Consider the following 18,043-nt stretch of genomic DNA (forward strand, 5'->3'; position numbering starts at 1 on the left):
CGGGGACCTTGCCATCGCCGTAGTAGTGGTCTGGGAGGATCTCCTCGACCTCGACCTCGGCCTCGACCTTTTCCTCCATTTTTTCCTCCTTGATCTGCGGGATGGTGGCGCTCGCATTGTTGGGATCGAGCTCGAGATCGGACAGCTCGGAAGGGACGCTTTCCGGGGCATCCTTCTTGCCATGGGCGCTTTGAGGGGGGGTCATAGAGTCTGCCGGGGCGGAGGCGGCATGGTCGGTCGCAGGGCCCGCGACGAGCGACTCGACAGCTGAATCGAGCGCTGCCGCCATGGTGGGCGGTGGGAAGTTTTGCAGGAACGCTTTTCAGCGGAGAGAGAGAGAGAGAGAGAGAGAGGAGAGAGAGAGAGAGAAAGAGGGTATGTATCTGGGGAATGCAACGACACACCCGGACCAGAGGGGTTGGGGTGTAGGTAGATAGAGCGGGTTTGCCGTCGGAGTTGAAGTGACCGCTGATCGACGGCAGGCAGTGAGGAGGAGTTCCCAGCGGTCGGGGAAGCAGCGGTGGTGAGGCGAATGGAAAAAAGGGAGAGCGTGGATCAATCTAGTGAGTTTATCCGTCAATCGTCTATGTTCCTTTTGAAGCTGATGGAAACGAGGGAGAAGAGAGAGAGATAGTTCAAAGAGACTGCATGGGAAGTACTGGCTGGCAGCGATCGCAGGTCGTGCTCCCTGAAGTGGAGCGCAGAGAAGTGGCCTGACGCGGAGCCTCAGGCAGGAAAAGGCGACATACCTTGTGTGTAGTATGTTGTACTCTTTGTTGCTCTCTTCTTCCAGAGCTTCCGGACAGTGTCTCTCCGTCTCTCGCTCTGCCAGTCCGTCTGCCTCTCGGTCTGTCTCTCGCTCTGCCTTGGGTGTACTCTGCTCTCGATGATGCGAAGAGAAGGAGTCGGCTGTCACGGGTACTGGGCCGGTCACGTGAGTGCTGGATACTACGCGGTCCGCGGTAGAGCTGATCATGCGAGTACATAGTATAGGTAATGGATACTGTACTAAGTACCTATTTTGTCGAGACATTGGTTACAATTAATTGATTAATAGTTACCTGTTAATGACCAATTGAAACCTATAAGCAATCATGACTCTGTTGTACTGATCGTGGAGCAACTAATGCAGATCATAGTGGATAAGGTACATAAAACATCGCAACCTCCTAGTAGTAATGTTTAGCCGGAGATAATACGGTAGAAAGTATACTACAAGGTAACTGTCTGTATCTAGAATATTTCCAGCAGACTCCCGTATCGAGACGCCGGCAATTGATTGGAAATGTAAATGCATGCAACCCTTACTACATACACGCGCATACTAGGTACATCCTCCATGCTCTGTACGGAGTAGCCCTGTGCACAGAGCACAGAGCACTGCACCATCTACTGGGCCACGTAGCGCTGCATGTCCGTGTCCAGCCACTGAAGCATTGACCGCGATAAGATATGTAGTAAGTAGTCTGCCTGTACGAGTATGGAGTACATACTCCATACTCCATAGTTAGTCTATAGATGAAGTGTATAGTTAGATACTATAGTACTATACAAGTTCATGGAAGGTAAGCTTTGTACACGGTAGTTACAACATATTCATAGGGTATATAAGATAGACTCATTGTATACTCTGTCCTCAATATTCATTTAGCTGGAGCTTTTTCCCCACAAAGCGTCGCTTGGCAGGCTTGTCGCCTCGGTCCCGCTCGCTCACGCCTTTCAATGCGTGAAGCAGCATGCCGGCATCGAAGAAGCCATCTAGAAAGGTTAGCAAGTAGAAGATATATATGAAACAAGAAGCATAAAAAAAAAAAAAAACTTACATCCGCCCATCCCATCATCATCGATGTCCCCACTATCCGCCGTGGTCGGGGTGTCGGCCCCTCCCCTGGTTGAATTGGCGTCCCCGCGCACAATCCGCCCGCGCCGCTGGTGGTGATGGTGATGGTGCGTGGTATCGGAGTGCAGGCGTTCGGAGAGGATCTCGAGCTCGCGGGCGCGGCTGGTGCGTGGACTGACGGGTTTGCGGGTCGTGGTCGCGCGCAGCAGCTTGCGGATCTCGTGCAGGTATGACTCGAGGGTATGCATGAGGCGGGCGGTCTGGCGGTGCTTGGAGCTTGCGCAGATGGAGATCGAATCGTCCTTGATGATGTACCCGATCCCAAACCCGTCGCCGGAGGTCGGGCCGAACCCGAAGTGGCGCAGTGACGAGTTGCCGCAGTTAGATGTCGACAGAATGGTGTTGTTGATCTTGTCCCAGCCGGGGTCGGTGAAAATGCTGGGTGTCGTTGTCCGGAGCCGTACGCTGCTGTAACCGTTTGAAACGGACGAGAGGCCGTCGTAGTCCGAGACTGGGGAGGCAAGTCGAGGAGAGTTAGAGTCGCCGCCGCCGCCGCCGCCGCCGCCACCACCGATGGCAGTAGGAGAAGAAGAAGAAGAAGAAGAAGAAGAAGGTATTTCAAGCACCGGGCTGGCAGAATCCTGAGAGGAGCCGGTGTCGCCAATACTGTCGACAACCGAGGTGTTGTCTTCAAACGACCGCTGCCAGAGACAATACATGGCGTAGAGGTGACGGTCGGGTCCGTGGCCGCGGGCACAGTCCTTGGTGGTGGCCGAGTGCTTTTGGGTGGCCGTGCGGAGAGCGTCGACCTTGTCTTTGGCCGGATTGTCGCCCCAGAAGATCTTGACAAAGTCGAGCGACTCCGAGGTGACGGTGCGGATGGCCTCGGTGCGGCCGTGCAGGAAGGTCTTGGTCATGGCGGGTTCGTAGGTGTTCTCGACGCGGCCGTAGAGCCCGTAGTAGGCGGCCTGGAAGGCCATCTGCACAAAGGCATCGGGCGAGAGACCCATGGAGGTGATGAAGGTCTTGCCGTAGCCCTCAAAGTCGAGCACCTGGAACTCGTGTTGCTGCAGCAGGTCGGCCAGGTGCGACTCAGCGAAGCGCAGCGCGATGCTCAGCTCGGGCGCCATGTCCCACTCGAGCTTGCGCGGCGTCGTGCTCACGTTGCCGAAGCTTCGTGGATCGCGGCGCGCCGGGTCCGGGCTGGTCGTCGCCCACAGGCTGGGCGCCTGCCCGTTGATCGTCTTGGCGAAGCGCAGGATGGTGTCGGTGTAGAGGTCGCTGGCGAAGCGCAGCACGGTGTGGCCGTCGACGCCCGTGTGCTCAAAGTTGATACCGGCGCTGCCGTTCTTGCACACGATGATCTGCAGCTTGTCGTACCAGCGGTTGGTACAGGTGCCCACCTGCACGCCGCGCACGACCTCGCTGGTGCCGCACAGCATGTTGCCGCACAGCTCTGCCGTGCTCGACGGCTCGGTGTAGTCGAGACAGAGGACGAAGAGCGCCGTGTCGACGATGTTGAGGCACTCGGCGTTGTTCGACCCGGTCTCCTTGGTCAGGATGTCGCGCAGGCCCGACCACACTTTCCGGTTCTCCGTGCTGAGCACGCCGAGCGCGCCTTTGGCCGCATCCTGGATGGGGGTTTGCTCGGCGTCGCCCACGATGACCTGCAGGTTGACCGAGATGTCCTTCTCGCTCATGATCAGATCGTGATTGTTGTCCAACACATCGAACCAGTAGAACTGGCCGCGGCACAGGACGACGATGTGTTTCGCCGTCGGATCCTGGCTGATGATGCACCCGTTGTCCGTGGGCACGCGCGCCGTGCCAAACAGGCGTGAGTACTGGTACATGCACAGCGGCGTGCCACGCACCGTGTCCGGCGGCAGCTCCTCGCGACGCACCGCGCGCACAAAGGATAGTGCCGAGACGACGAGCGAGGCTGCCCGGGTCACCTGGTTGTTCCGACTGGGGGTTGGGTCATCTTCCAGCAGAAAGAAGGGGTTCAGATTGAGCACGACGGCTGTTGAGTTAGTCAATCGTAAGCCAACGCATTCTTGGGGTACATACGATTGTCATAGTTGAGATACGAATCGTACCCTATACTGTCAGTCTATTTTCACCTTTCTTTCTTCACCTTTTTTCTTTTTTCTTTTTTTCAAACATACAGAACTGTTCAATAAAGCTCGTCTTGGAGGAAGCATAATTCTTCAGTCTCTCCTGCAAGAGAGGCCCATCTGTGCGGAGAAAGTCCTGGACGGCAAGTCTCGACTCCTCCTGCTCTCTGGCTGTCTGTAACGGTGCCAGCGCCTCCAAGTACTTGCGACATGTCTCCTCGAGTTCCGGGATAGGCAGCTTGGGCAGTGATTCCTGGTTGGCAAATGTCAGACCCCTGCTTTTACCGTTGGTCATCTGCTGATCCAAAGTCGTGGTTGAGGTCGACGAGGATGACGATGTACTGTTGTTGTTCCCCTTTACGGGACTCTGGGAGGAGGGGATAATCTTGGTATCCAGCCCATGCGAGGCCTGGGAGGAGTTCTCCATAGCATCACCTAGGGGTTTGGGAGTGGTAAAGTAGCGCACTGCAAGCGATGAGTATGACATTATAATAAATTAGCCCTATTCCAGTCCAGTGTCCAGTATCCAGTATTCAGAATTCAGAATTGGATAGCTAAGCAAAGAGGCAGGCGAGTAGGGTAGGAATAGACAAAAGACGAAGAGCACTGCGGTAGAAGTAATGGCAATCCTGCAGACAATATGGTGGCATGGATAGACAAGAAGACGAAGAGGTAGAGAAAGGGAGAAATAACGAGGTAGGGAGATAGATACAGAGAGGGAGACAAGGAAGAAGACAGAGAGATATAGACAATGAGGCAGAGAGGTATGCCTGAGGTATCCCGCAGCACGTGCAGTCGGGGCGAAGGAGAAATAGCGTCTCAGCACGGGAGAAGGGGAAGACTTACCAGAGAGACTGGGAGACTTTCTTCTCCAAAAAGCCAATGACTTCTTTCAGTTTGCTGACCGGGGGAACGGAGCCAGTCAAAGAAAGAAGGAAAAAAAAAGGGTCCTACCTGACTACCTAGGTAAACTATTGTGGCATGCCGGAGGAAAGGGTCGATATTGACGCCAGAACACACATAGAACCACCAGGTAGTGACTGCCCAGGGAGAAGGTAGACAGGTACCTCTTGTATTCTGATACACGCCAGACTAATGTCGGATCAAGTAGATGCAAAGACTAACGGGAAACACTAGACTATCGAGTGATAAGGATGGATAAGGCGTGTGGAGAACCTGAAGCAGATCCTCTGGGGATGGCGTGGAAGTTTCCCTCAGGGTCGTACTGAGTCAATCCGTAGCTCCGTTCTGTAACAGCGTGTAGGTAGGTCTCTCTCTCTCTCTGTGTGTGTGTGGTGAAAGTTTCTGTTTCTATACTGCAGGAGATGATACTTGAAGAGGTACTCTGTAGGATATCTCGTCTGCTGTAATGATCCCCTCGTCTTCGTTGCTGCAGGCTTCGATTTGACGATGACGTTCGGGCGAAGGGAAAATGAGTCACGTGATGAATTAAGAGACAACAACAAATGTCTAGCAGTCAGTACTCTTCTACTGTGCGAAGAATACGAAGTACGATTACTCGGATACTTTTAGTCTATAGACGACCAGGTACAGTCAATACAATACAAGTAATATTGACAACGAAGCAGACGTGGTCTGGAGAAGGGAAGAGAACCATAGCGACGAGCTACCAGGGACCACACGAAGGCGGTGGTGGCAGTCAAGCCCGAGTGTACAATCTCCAAAGTCTTCACTTAAGCGACGGAGTAGTAAGGCTGGCCCAGAGGCTCGCCCACGTTGTCGGCGTATTCTCCATCGTAGTTACCTATAATTAGTTAGTAAGACACAGTTTGAGACTAGATCTGGTGTAAAAACCAGATATAAAGCAAAGGGAAAACGCACCCGCCGGGTAGTAGTTGCAGACGGTGAAGGGCAGAGCTTCGTCGGCGTCAACATTTCCGAGAGTGTCGCAGGTGACGGTCACGCAGGCGACCTCGGTGGTAGCCTTCCACACGATCTGCGAAAAGTGGCCCCAGTTGTCGAAGTAGGTCATGGAGGGGTCGGCCTCGCCGTACAGGCCCTCGAAGTAGCCGAACTCGTCATTGTACATCAGGTCGGTAAGCATCTCGCCAATGTTGTCCGCGCTCACACCGTAGCCGATGTTTTGGCCGTAGCCGCCACCGTCAATCGAGCTAAAGAATTAGTACATCACTTGAAAGAAAAAGAAAGAAAGAAAGAAAGAAAGGCAGTACTCACGTGTCGTGCTCATACACGCAGGTCTCAGCCAGCACGCGGGCGCTGGCCTCCAGGCTGGACGACCAGGTCACAGAGTTGGCCGAGTGGTTGCTGCGGTGGATGTTGTGGTTGTAAAGCACCGCCTCCTGGTAGGTGCTGGTGGCGGTAGAGCTGGCGGCAGCGCTGGTAGAGGTGACTAGGGTCGAGCTAGCAGCCGAAGAAGTCGAAGTGGAGGTCGAGGAGGTCGAGACCTCCAGCACAATTGGGGTCGACGTAGGTTCCGCCGAGGAGATGGCAGAGGTGGTCGTCTCAACCACGACGGCAGCGGCAGAAGAGGTGGAGGTGGGATCCACGGCATCAACATCAACCGTGGTCACGTAGTTCTCGGCCGCTACGGGGGTCTCGGTCACGGTCACGACTGGGACCTCCGTGGTGGTCGTGGTCTGGGTGGTGTCGAGGGTCACATAGTCGGTGACGGTCACAACCGTCACGTCAGTCACGACCGCGCGCTTGTCCACGGGGTTGGCCAGGACACCGGCGGCGCAGACGGCACTCAACAAGAAGGCGGAACGCATCTTGATTGGTATGGAATTGGAATTGAGGGGTTTTTCTTTGGTTTTGGGAGATTTAAATTGACGGCTGCTTTGTTCCCCAGATCAACTGGATGAATTATTCCACCGACGATAGCACAGGCTTCCACAGGAAGTTTTGGTCGACGAGACTGGCAGGTCGACACTTGGGTAGGAAGGTAGATAAGAGTGGAAGGGGAGAAAGGAATGACAGCCCTGCCGACACTTTTTGAAAGAATGAAAAAAGTGCAACAAAGGCGAGAGAGAGAAGATAAAGACTGTGTGAGGAGAGAAAGGGAAAAAAAAGAGAGAGAAAGAAAGGGAAAAGCTCGAGGCTGGATGATATAAAGAGTCTCTCGCTCGAGTGCCTTTGGAGATGGAAAGGAGTCGCCGCCGTCCAGTGGGGCAGAAGATCTAGACAGGACTGGCTGGACAACAGGTCAAGGCAATCAAACGTAAATTAAGGGAGCGGGGATTCAGGCAACTGGCGGATCCTTATTAGATTGGTTCCATCATATTCTGATTATTATTCTGGTGATGTGTTTAGGATCGGTCAACCGTTGGTGTATTCACCGTTGTTCAGATGGCAGAGGAGAAGCAGAGAGGAATCTGAGCTGCCAGAAAAGCACAATCAATAGGCATGAACTGTATAATAGAAGACTCGTTTCAGGAATGAGGCTGGTCTTACCCCCCCCGGCATGCCAAAACAGTTCGTCTTGCCGCCCGGCCATCAGGGACAATGGCAGGACAACGAGACAACAACAACTAGCATTCCTGGCGTCGAACCACCAACCGATGGCGAGCGACCCATGGATCTGCAACAGCGTCATCCTCCAGCGATGGCGCGTCAGATTCAGCCTGGAGTTCGGATTGCTTGTCTCTTATCCCTGGGTTGTTCCTGGCCCTGGACCATGTTTTCCCTCGTCCTGTCGTCGCTTCGTGTTGACCAGTGCTCCGAGCTGGCGAGGCCCAGGCCGAGATTTGGTTCGTTTCAGGTCCGTTTGGCGCCGGCCCACCGAGAAGTCCAAGTTTAGGATGGTAGGTAAGAAGTACCGAGCGCAGGTAGTAGATAGATAGACGTCTGTTCTATTAAGAATAATTTGTAGTAGATTAGAATAGTGAGGAGGAGATTGGGATCAACAGTAAGGGATCAGCCTATACCATTATTACCGCCTACAGTACCCGTTATTACCTCTGATTGTATGCTTTCTTTTGTATTTTACGTTTTTGTCTGTTTCATCCTCCGCCACAGTCACATGACCTCCCCTCTCGATGCCTGCGCGAAAATTAATCCAGGCCGTAACAGACGAACTCATCCACTCTGGCAGGACTAAACACTGGACAGGGAATGTACTCCGACTCCGTACATCCGAGGCATCATGTCGGACCCTGGTTTCGTTCGCTCCATGCCCACCGTCCACGCGTTGGAACCAGATCCCAGAGAGCCCCTCAACTCTATCGCCGATAAGAACCACGGATAGCGGTTCCTCGTGGTACGCAATGCGGAGAATTCTTGCGCAAAGTTCAGAGGGAATAAAGAAGAAAAGGATGATTCGTGGCGAGTTTCTTATCTACCTAGGTACTGTCTCTACTATTGTACTAACTAGTTGTCCATGGAACGAGAAGATCAGATCATATTCTATGCAAACCATACTCCGCCCTGCACCGCGTATGCAAACCATTGCAATAGTATCCAAGGAAGGGGAAAAAAAAAGAAGGAACCCATTAGACATCCACTATCCGACAACTGCCCGACTCGCAGAGCATCAGGTGATTCTTCTTTTGACCGGTAGACCCGCGCAGCGACTTGAGCAAGGGATTTCGCCCGAGCAACCAGAAGGAAGGGTTGCCGACAAAGTCGCCCGCGTGTGACGGCCGCACGTCGACCAAGGCTGCGTTGGTGGTGCACGTGGACGAGACTGCGAGCCGGCACTCGGCGCGGATTTTCTGGACAATCAGCTCCCACGCCGAAACGGGCTGCTCGGTCTTGTCGAGCAGGCTGTCCGCCCGCGGCACGCTCGTCTCCGTCACGTCTGCGCTGCAGAAGACCCCCGTCACGCTGCGAGCGCCCGTCTCCAGCGCGACGACTGCGTCCAGCAAGCCGACGAAGAGGAATGGGTGTTGCAGGATCTCCACCGCGAACGAGTTGCACGTCTGCCGTGCCTGGTCGCGGTACTTCTCGTCCGCTAGTAGGGCTGACAGACGCATCAGGTTGCTCGCTACCACTCCGTTGATGGACGGGGTCGCCGAGTCGGTCCCCGTCTTCAACCGGATCAACGGCCCGGGCGCTCCCGGAGTAGTCACCGATGGTGTGTTGTAGTACCCTGCTGGCGTGGAGCCGGAGATGGCCTGGAAATTGGCATCCAGATAACCTAAACATTGTCAGTCTATATCGAGAAGGGAAAAATCGAGACAAAAGAGAGAGAGAGGGAGGGAGGGAGGGAGGGAGGGAGGGAGGGAGTACTCTGTAGTTGGTCGGCAAATTGAAGATAGCTATCGTCAAAAGTCGCCTCGTACAGATCGAGCAAGCCGGCGATCAGGTAGGCATAATCATCCGCGAAGCCAGGTGTTTCGCCTCGGCTACCGTCACGGTAGATGCGCCAGAGCCTTCCGGTCGGCTTGTCGAACATGTGATTCTTTATGAAGGTGGCGGCCTTGGTGGCTGCCTCTCGGCATTGCAGGGCTTTGCCGCCATCGATGCTTTCGAACAGGATACTCGCCTTGGCCAGGGCGCCGATGGCAAGCCCGTTCCACGCGACGATGATCTTGTCGTCGAGGTTCGGCCGCACGCGCACTTTGTTGCGGTGGTCGCGGAGCCGTTGCCGCGCCGACTTGATGATCTTGACCACTTCTTCTTCGCTCAAACCAAACTCCTTGGCGAGCTTGCTGGGCGTGGCCCGGATGGCCAGCACGTTCTGGTTCATGAACTCGTCGTGCGGGTCGTGCTCCGGCGAGACGTTTCCGTCGGGGAGCACCCCCCAGTGGCGGGCGCACACGCCGGCGTCTCGTTGGCCGAGAACCTGGGTGAACTCTTTCATCGTCCAGACGTAGAATGCCCCCTCGCGCTTTTCCGTGTCCGTAGGGTTCGGTAGACTGTCGGCATCCTCGGACGAGTAGAACCCTCCTGTCGACGACTGGATCGGCGCGCTGGTCAGATATGTGATCAAATCGTAGACCGCCCCGAGCAGCTCCGGGTGATGGGTCAGCCGGAAGGCATCGATGTAGACGGATAGAAGCTGCGCCTGGTCATACAGCATCTTCTCAAAATGTGGCAGGCTCCAGTCGGCCGTCACGCTGTACCGGGCGAATCCATGGCCGATGTGGTCGCGGATCCCGCCTCGGGCCATGTTGATGAGGGTCTGCACGGCCATGACGGTCGCCTTCTCGCACTCGTCCTGGCCGACAATGTCTAGAACGGCAGTGGGATAGCACCCCAGACGCAGCAAGAAGGCCAGATTCGCAGGGGCCGGAAACTTGGGCGCGGTCGAGAACCCGCCGTTGATGGAGTCATACCGCGAGACAAAATGCTGGTACGCCTCTTCGACCAGCTCCAGCTCCAAGTCTTCATCCGCCTCACGCTCGCCGTGCTGCGAATGTGTCCCTTCCTCGGCGAAATCCTGCAGCTGCTTTGTGATCGTCTTGCCGCTGTCGCGACACTGCTGCTCCTGCGTCTTCCATACGTCCCGCAGCTTCTCCAGGATCTCCATAAAACTGGTCGTGCCCGGTCCGATCGACGAGGTGTTCGGGCCCGGCCAGTAGGTGCCGCCAAAGATTGGTTCGAGGTCTGGGGTCAGGAAAACGTTCAGCGGCCAGCCGCCAGACCCGGTGGTTGCCTGTACATAGTTCATGTAAATGTCGTCGATATCCGGCCGTTCCTCCCGGTCCACCTTGATAGGGATGAAGAACTCGTTGAGAATCCCCGCCACCTCAGACGACACGAACGACTCCTTTTCCATCACATGGCACCCTGTTCTTTGTTAGAAAGAACTAGATTGAAAAAAAAAGAAAACAAAAACCCAAGAAGCATAACATACAATGACAGGCCGAATAGCCGATACTCAGAAAAATCAACCTGTTATGCCGCTTCGCCAGCTCGATGGCCTCTGCATCCCACGGCTGCCAGGCCACCGGATTGTCCCCATGAGCTCTGACCTAGCACCCAATCAGCAACCTCCAGGCATATTCCAGAAGACGCGTGCCTCATCGCCCAGAGACGTTGCAACTTACGTAGGGCGACTTGCTCTGCTGGAGCCGGTTGACCAGCTTTAGCCCCGTCTCAGATGACCCACCGCCATGCGTCCGTTCATGATCATGTATCCCCGTAGTGGCTGTTGCCATTCCGTTCGATCTCAGAAGGGGAATGCGAGTGGACGGCAAAGAGTCTTGGTCTTTTGTTGGCAAATTCGTGGCCAGTTGGCTGTCGGCTCGAACGCCAGAAGTCCCTCTTTTCGAGTGCGGGGCTGAAGTCCCAAGGCGAAGACAGCCCGCTTCAAACAACCAACGCCTCGATCGACACGACGAAACTTGGTTTTGGACAGGACGAGGGGTCTTTTCCCCTTCCTCAATTGATGGCGTGAATAAGCAAAGAGAAGTGGCAAAAGCTCACACACACTAGATTCACTAGAGCATGTGAATCGGGGGGTTCTCGCCGTTTTAGTTGCAGCAAAGAATCCTGAGGATCTCTAAGTGCGTCATCGCTGCATCAGGAACATGGATCACGTGGGATCAGTCAGCAGCTGCCAGCCAGTATATTGGGTCAGTAGGTATATTGATTTATATTTTATATTTTATAACATGGCTTATTTATTTTCGTATTTACATATATGTTGTCTAAGAGACTAGTCGTCCTCCAAAAGCTCGGCAAGCTCGCGTTCTTCTTCCTCCGTGAGCAACGAGTCGCCCGGCTTGTTCTCCTCTTCTACCGGGGGCTTCCTGGCTTGCTCGACAGCGAGGCGGAGCTCGTCGGGCCTCAACGACCACTGGCGGACGGTTCCGTCGATCCCAGCACTGACGATCGTCGAACCGACAAAGGCAAGCGAGGTGACCTCTTCGAAGTGACCGGAGAAAGTGTGGTAAAGCTCTCCGGTCTGTAAGTTGTTAGTTAACAAGAAAGGCGACTCGAAGAAGAGCGAAGAGAATGGAGATACATACCGATCGACTCCAGACGCGCACTTCCTCGTCTCTGCAGGCGGTCACCACCCACCCGCCGGCTTCGTAGACGACCACGTCTCGTACAAAGTCCGGATGTTCCAGCACCAGATTGGGTTTCCATTCGTCATCCCTCACCAGGCACTTGGAGGTCTTGTCCGCGGACGCGGTCCACAGGTCCCCATCAGCATCGAAGAACAGCCTGTAGACACTAGTCTCATGGGCAAGCAGAGGCTCGAGGGCTGTCTGGTCGCTGCTCTCCAAGGACAGATCGAAGCGGCGGATCTCCCGATCACTCCCCGCGCTGACCACGACCGGTTTCGATGCTGCCCCGACTTCGAGCGAAAGCGGATCAAGAACAAGGTCTTGGATTCCACGCGCATGGCCCTTGTGGACCGCTAGCCGCTGCCCGCTAGCGATGTTGAAGATGATAATCTGCGCGTCCGCACCGCCAGACACCAAGACTTCCTCGCCAGCGACCCTCGCGGTAACCACCGCCTTGACAAAATCTGTGTGGCCCTCGTACCGCTTCATCGGACGGCCCGAGTCCACCTCCCAGCTCCAGACTTTTTTGTCCCAACACCCTGCAAACACCAGCTTGCCATCTTCACTGAAGCACAGGCTCGTCAATGGTGCCGTTGGTCCTTTGTATACCGTCGTAGTTTCTCCTGTCTGTAGCGGGGTTTAGTATACCAAAAACACCGAACAACAGAGTGATAGAAAAGAGAAAAAAAAAAAAAAAAAAAAAAAAAAAAAAAAAAAACCAACACACCTCGAGTAGCACCCTCCGTACTGTACCGCCACTTTGAGCCACAAAAACAGCCCTCGCGCCCCCCGGGTCCGCTCTCAGGGCAAGAATCTTGCTCTGCAGATTGACGGGGCGGCCGTGTGTGTTGCCAGCCTTAGCATCTTTCCGCTTCTGCTCCTCGAGGGAGGCACTGTAAGCGAGGTCAGTGACGGCCAGACGGCGGGCGATCACAGTCAGAAAGGCATCACAAACGTGGTCTGGAAGAAATCGTCTCGGTTCGAGGACTGCGACATGGTGGTGACGATAATAACGGTGCTGAGATCGGCCAGTCGCGAGACCCCAATTCTATTATATAATGGATTCGCGTCTCTGCAAAAACCCTGCGCTTTGAGCTTCTGCCGCCCACCGTAGTCGAAGCCACTTTTCCTCCACAAAAAGCTTTTCCTTTCCTTCTTCTCTTTCTTTCCCTTCTTCACTTCTCCCTCCCTCCCTCTCTCTCTCCCTCTCTCTCTTCTCCCTTTCTCCCTCTTCTCTATTACCTCTAGCTTTCCACTGTTTACTGTTATTTCCTTTTATTTCTTTTCTATTTTTTATTTCTTTCTTTCTAATTCTTTGTCTCGCGGGTGTCAGTATGGATATGAACCATTTGATCGGGTCAGTCTCTTGTGCCTCGAGGCCCTGGTCTGAGCCAGGGGTTATGCGGCTGGGTGGGCGTTAACAGCTGGCAGTCAGAGGTTCAATCTGATTTCCAAAAGCGATATTCGGTAAGTCACGTCGCCGTCGTCGTCGAGCAAAGGTGTCGGGTGTTCGTGCTGTACTGACTGGGGTGACAGCTATGTGGGCACTTTACATGAGATCAATCCTGAGGCCTCGACGATAGCTCTCGAAAATGTGGTTTCGTATGGCACGGAAGGAAGGCGAGGCAATCCTGCCGAGGAAATTGCCCCGTCGACTAGTGTTTATGAATACATTGTCTTTCGAGGCAGCGATGTAAAGGACATCAGTGTCGCCGAGGAAGAAAAGGAGGAAGCACAAGCAAACCCGCCTCAGGTTCCTGATGATCCTGCTATCCTAGGGGTAAGTGATCATTTTTATTTTTTATTTTCTATCTGCCATCTTTCTACCATGCCACCTGCCGGCAAGTATGATCATATGATGAAATATTTCGGATGTAAACTCACAGACCTGTTCTGAATGCGCAAAACCGTGTGGAGATTTCCGTTGCCTTCCTTCTGATGATCATTGTCGCAATTGTTTTCTTATTTGTTTTTTCAAAGAACGCCTTTGTTTTCCAAGAAATAAATAACTAACGATCGCAGAGTATGTCTAGACCTGGACCAGGCCAAGGTCCGCAGGGACCGCCACAGCAGCCACCTCAAGGCCCTCGTCAGACACCTCCTGGCTATCCCCAACAACCGCCCCAGTTCCAAGGTTTTTACCCACCTTACGGACGCGGCTATGGGCCCCCTCCTTTCCCCCCTGGACCTGGTTTTCCCAACATGCCCTATGGAGCTCCGCCCGGATGGTTTCCTCCTCCCGGACAAGGATTCCCACAGGGACCAGGACAGTTCCCCCCTCCCCAGGTGCCTCTCGGACCCCCTGGTCCGCAGCAGCAACATACCCCTCCTCAGCAGCAACGCCCGGGTGGGGGTCCTGTAAACCCTTCCAAGCCCACGTCAGAGTTCCCGGCTGGTGACAAGGCTTCAAGTAAGCCGGCCAGCCGAAACGTTACGCCTGCTCCTGCGGCTGCGGCGGCGGTATCCGTGCCTCCCGTGGAATCTAAACCATCCGTAGCCGGAGCCGTCCAGGCATCCTCTAATCCTCATGTTCCGACCATCCCGGCTCAACCCCCAACCGGACCGAAGAACGGACGTGTGATCCCTGCCATCCCTCTCACCGCCGCTTCGAAGCCTCCAGTCCCTGTAACAAATGCTCCCGGCGTCCCAGCCAACAATGTGTCCCAGGGAACGGCTCAGTCCGCAATCACCGAGGCTACTCGCGCGGCCACTGCAGCTGTTGCAGCCGCTATGGCCAAGTTGCCCCAGCCAGGTGCTCAGCAGAAGAAGCCCCAACAGGGAGATTCCAATGTGGATAACCTCACTAGGAAGATGAATGAATTGAGGCCGTACGACGGCTCTCGGCCGCGTGGTGCTCACCAGCAACAGCAAACGCGGGGACGTGGCGGCCACCGCGGACAGCAGTATCAGGGTCAGAAGAAGATTGAAGTGCCCGATACAGACTACGACTTTGAGACGGCGAATGCCCGATTCAACAAGCAGGATTTGGTCAAGGAAGCCATTGCTTCTGGTACCCCTGCGGCTGAGGTCGAGGAAGCGGCGGCTCCTGTGGAGACGGTTTCGCATGGTGATTATGCCAACGGCGAACAGCCCGCACCTGCCACGTCCGGTGTGAGCTACAACAAGGCCAGCTCGTTCTTCGACAACATCTCGAGCGAAGCACGGGACCGCGAAGAAGGCACGGGCACCCGGGCCGGCGGGCGTGAGTGGCGCGGCGAAGAAGAAAAACGCAACATCGAGACCTTTGGTCAGGGCAGCGTCGACGGCTATCGCAGCAACTACCGCGGCCGGGGCCGGGGACGTGGACAAGCAGGCCGGGGCCGCGGGTACGGCCGTGGAGGCTACACCAATAATCCTCGTGGCCGCGGTAATTTTCGTGGTCGTCCTTCGCAGGCGACCGGAGTCCCAGCGCAGTCTGCGTAGCCCTTTCCAAATCCTCGATTCAACTTCTTATGATTGGACTGCCAACGGTGTTCCGCGGTGTTTCACTGTTTATTAGCCTGGTTTCTCTTATCTATGCATGGATTGACCTGCAATGTACTCACGACTGATGTATTGATCTTTTTTTTTTTTTTCTCTCTCACGTTCATGGTTTCGTCTTCAGCTCGGCGCAGGAGGGATGGAAGTTGTCGGACAGAATCTTGTCATGCCCGCCTATGCATGTACCATAGGTAATCAATGCCATACTAGTACTACTCAGTATTACTGCATAGTATTTACTGCATAGTAGTTACTAAATCAAGACTACCACTGCCACTTCTACTATTACTATTTGATTCTTGTAGAGGGACTACTAGAAGTAGTGAGTTAGTAGACTAGAAAATATCATCCGGCCACTGAAACTCGTCTACATGCTTGTTCTCTTTCCCATCCTTGGGTCCTGTCATTGTCAAGCCCTTGCCCTTCTTCTTCTTCTTCTTAACAGGCGATGCTCTCCCAGCGAGTTCTTTCGGAAGTGGAGGGACAGGAGGGATATCATCATCATCATCATCAACATCATCATCATCGTGTTCGTCGTCGTCATTGTTCTCAAATGAATGATTCTGATCATCATGCTGATGATTCTCGTGTTCTTGTTCGTCTCGACACAGGGTAGTAGATAGATCATGACTTGACAAGGTATGCATGTAGAGAGGTCTCGTCGGATTACTGCCCGCGCGGAGATCCATCCGGCCTTTCTTCATGCGTAGACACGGGGTAGGCCCATTATTACCTGGACTGAGAGCTGTAGTGGAGGCCGACGCACGGCCGACGCTCGACGACGATCTAGGCGGACGGAGGTATTTCGAGGCATGAGACTCGTCGTCGCTAGGGGTTTGGTCTGGGTTGTTGTGCTGTCGCTCGACTGAGCCCGGGCTGTCATCCTTGCGGTGTTTCTGGAGCTTATGTCTTCGTGGGGTGGTATGGTTATTATTCTTATTATTATGATGATGAGGTTGCGCTTGTTTTGGTGATTTGCGCGACACCTCGGGAGACTTCCTCTTACGGGATGGACTGTCGAGAGCCATCGGCTGTGGGGTTGATGGCTCGGAGATCTCCATGTCCGCTGCTTGGGCGTCGAGCAGTCTCTCCGAGGGGAGAGAGGGGAGTGCCCCGGGGACAAAGCGGCGGGGATATGTATGTGTTTGTCCCCTTTGATTGTCTCTTTGGATCTCCCTCTGGTCCGCCATGTCGACATCTTCTCCTCTGGCCAACTCGCGCAGCTCGCGTCGTGCCCGCTCCAGCTTCTCCTCGAGATTACTCACCTTCTTGAGCAGCTTCTCCTGGCGCAACAGATCCTTGCGAGACTGCTGCTTGCGCACACCCGTGCGGTCCGACTCCTCAGACCCCCGCCCGGAGTACAAAGTGCCCAGCGCGGATTTGGCACGGCGTAGATCGTGCAGCGACGAGCGGATGGAACTACTCCCGCTGTCGTGCCGGCGATGGCTACCGCCAACCTGGGTTTCGGTGGCGGCAGAGCTCTGCCTCGAGTGAGCTGCAGACCACTGGGCCGGAGGGGGATGCTCGGACGACGTCCCGTGATCCTGTAGATAACTCCCCTTGATGGTCCCCTTGTATCCGGCCTTCTTGAGCTCCGCGTACGCGCGCTCCGCCCGGGCGAGGGTATCATCTGCGTTCCGCGTGTCGGGATTGCCAGCACCGGCACCACTAGGGCTCGCATGCGGACCGCGCCAGATATCAGAGACATTGCTCCACACGCCGAACGGGTTGAACGCCGAGACAAGCGCCTTTCCAAAGCGAAACACCCCCGATGCACGCTGTTGCTGCTGGTGCTGGTGCTGCGCTTCGTCGCGTAGGAAGATACTCGGTGGTTTCTCGCTCACGCTGTCATTCATGCTCGCCTCAATGAAGCGGGACCGTCGACCTGCACTTGCACTTCCACTTGCCGCCCGTCTCCCAGACCGTGGAGACCAACGGTAGGATGTACTGTTGTTGTTAGCCGCCACCCGGCGGCGAGGCTCATTCTTGTCTTCCTGGAGTGGCCAGTCGTTCGATCGCCGTCGTTTTGCCGAGGGGGAGTATTCGGCTACAGGGACATGGTGATGGGGATGGTCTTGTTTCCGGATGACATCCTCCTGTTCTTCGAAAAATTCCTCTGCATCGTCGAACCGTCCGGACTCTGAAGAAGCCACCCACGATTCATTGCCATCGTGATATCCTTCGTCTCTGTGCGTGACCGGCGATTCCGGCTCGTCGGTCTCGGTCAACTGGAGGGTCTGTTGGAGTTGCAGGTCTGCGCGGAGGGGGTCCGTGTCGAGTGTGACCTGTATAAAGGGCTAATCATTAGTTTTTTTTTTCCTTTTTCACTTCTGAATTAAATAGATGTTTTGTCTCTATGTTTGGTTGGGTAACAAACCTCGGCCATGGCTCCGGTGCTTCCCAAGACCCTCACTTCAACCTGTTTCAGTGTTTTACCGCCCTCCCCCCACGAGAGTTGAACCGGCGACGCAAGAGATAATAAAAGCGATGCAGCGGAAATTAAAAGAAAGGGGAGAGGAATGGAGGAGGAAAGATACCCTAGACACAGGGGACCTGGCTCCTGTCCAGGACCAGTGCTAGATAGAAAGACAGATGAGTTTCCCTAGTGGTAGCAAGGGCGGGGGTTCGGAGTGTTATTGTTGTTGTTATGGTGGTTGCTTAGGACGCGA

The 18,043-nt window shown here is 54.7% G+C and overlaps 6 protein-coding genes across 6 annotated transcripts; 1 reads left to right on the forward strand and 5 right to left on the reverse strand.

Moving 5' to 3' along the window:
- Positions 1-1,280: 1,280 nt before the first annotated feature.
- ASPZODRAFT_128406 (hypothetical protein) lies at positions 1,281-4,881 on the reverse strand. Its single transcript, XM_022722016.1, has 4 exons — positions 4,009-4,881; positions 3,911-3,940; positions 1,824-3,863; positions 1,281-1,758 (listed from the first exon to the last, which is right to left on the reverse strand). The coding sequence occupies exons 1-4, from the start codon at positions 4,442-4,444 to the stop codon at positions 1,637-1,639; spliced, it is 2,628 nt and encodes an 875-aa protein (XP_022584365.1). The 5' UTR covers positions 4,445-4,881; the 3' UTR covers positions 1,281-1,636.
- A 770-nt stretch (positions 4,882-5,651) lies between these two features.
- Positions 5,652-6,707, reverse strand: ASPZODRAFT_149318 (hypothetical protein; the record flags this gene model as incomplete). Its single annotated transcript, XM_022725476.1, has 3 exons — positions 5,652-5,722; positions 5,800-6,089; positions 6,154-6,707. 3 exons carry the CDS (start codon positions 6,705-6,707, stop codon positions 5,652-5,654), a joined length of 915 nt encoding a protein of 304 aa, XP_022584366.1.
- Positions 6,708-8,244: 1,537 nt separating this feature from the next.
- On the reverse strand, positions 8,245-11,358 carry ASPZODRAFT_128410 (hypothetical protein). The gene is made up of 4 exons (XM_022722017.1): positions 10,929-11,358; positions 10,736-10,853; positions 9,166-10,668; positions 8,245-9,073 (listed from the first exon to the last, which is right to left on the reverse strand). The coding sequence occupies exons 1-4, from the start codon at positions 11,037-11,039 to the stop codon at positions 8,427-8,429; spliced, it is 2,379 nt and encodes a 792-aa protein (XP_022584367.1). The 5' UTR covers positions 11,040-11,358; the 3' UTR covers positions 8,245-8,426.
- A 160-nt stretch (positions 11,359-11,518) lies between these two features.
- ASPZODRAFT_109673 (hypothetical protein) lies at positions 11,519-12,890 on the reverse strand (the record flags this gene model as incomplete). Its single annotated transcript, XM_022720983.1, has 4 exons — positions 11,519-11,788; positions 11,853-12,521; positions 12,622-12,787; positions 12,850-12,890. The coding sequence occupies 4 exons, from the start codon at positions 12,888-12,890 to the stop codon at positions 11,540-11,542; spliced, it is 1,125 nt and encodes a 374-aa protein (XP_022584368.1). The 3' UTR covers positions 11,519-11,539.
- Positions 12,891-13,228: 338 nt separating this feature from the next.
- On the forward strand, positions 13,229-15,317 carry ASPZODRAFT_139212 (hypothetical protein; the record flags this gene model as incomplete). Its single annotated transcript, XM_022724531.1, has 4 exons — positions 13,229-13,251; positions 13,290-13,361; positions 13,431-13,674; positions 13,917-15,317. 4 exons carry the CDS (start codon positions 13,229-13,231, stop codon positions 15,315-15,317), a joined length of 1,740 nt encoding a protein of 579 aa, XP_022584369.1.
- Positions 15,318-15,709: 392 nt separating this feature from the next.
- On the reverse strand, positions 15,710-17,760 carry ASPZODRAFT_139213 (hypothetical protein; the record flags this gene model as incomplete). The annotated part of the gene is made up of 2 exons (XM_022724532.1): positions 15,710-17,659; positions 17,752-17,760. 2 exons carry the CDS (start codon positions 17,758-17,760, stop codon positions 15,710-15,712), a joined length of 1,959 nt encoding a protein of 652 aa, XP_022584370.1.
- Positions 17,761-18,043: the final 283 nt, after the last annotated feature.

The sequence above is a fragment of the Penicilliopsis zonata genome (genome assembly GCF_001890105.1).
Source record: "Penicilliopsis zonata CBS 506.65 unplaced genomic scaffold ASPZOscaffold_2, whole genome shotgun sequence".
Classification (NCBI taxonomy): Eukaryota; Fungi; Ascomycota; class Eurotiomycetes; order Eurotiales; family Aspergillaceae; genus Penicilliopsis; species Penicilliopsis zonata.

Bases quoted from the DNA above. Each gene is read 5' to 3' on its own strand.
- ASPZODRAFT_128410 (XM_022722017.1), bottom strand. From the start codon at position 11,039: ATGGCAACAGCCACTACGGGGATACATGATCATGAACGGACGCATGGC. The intron at 10,854-10,928 runs GTAAGTTGCAAC...ATTGGGTGCTAG, and splicing joins AGCAGAGCAAGTCGCCCTAC to GTCAGAGCTCATGGGGACAA. The intron at 10,669-10,735 runs GTATGTTATGCT...AACAAAGAACAG, and splicing joins CGGCTATTCGGCCTGTCATT to GGTGCCATGTGATGGAAAAG.
- ASPZODRAFT_128406 (XM_022722016.1), bottom strand. From the start codon at position 4,444: ATGTCATACTCATCGCTTGCAGTGCGCTACTTTACCACTCCCAAACCC. The intron at 3,941-4,008 runs GTATGTTTGAAA...CTGACAGTATAG, and splicing joins GAGCTTTATTGAACAGTTCT to GGTACGATTCGTATCTCAAC. The intron at 3,864-3,910 runs GTATGTACCCCA...CTAACTCAACAG, and splicing joins GTATCTCAACTATGACAATC to CCGTCGTGCTCAATCTGAAC.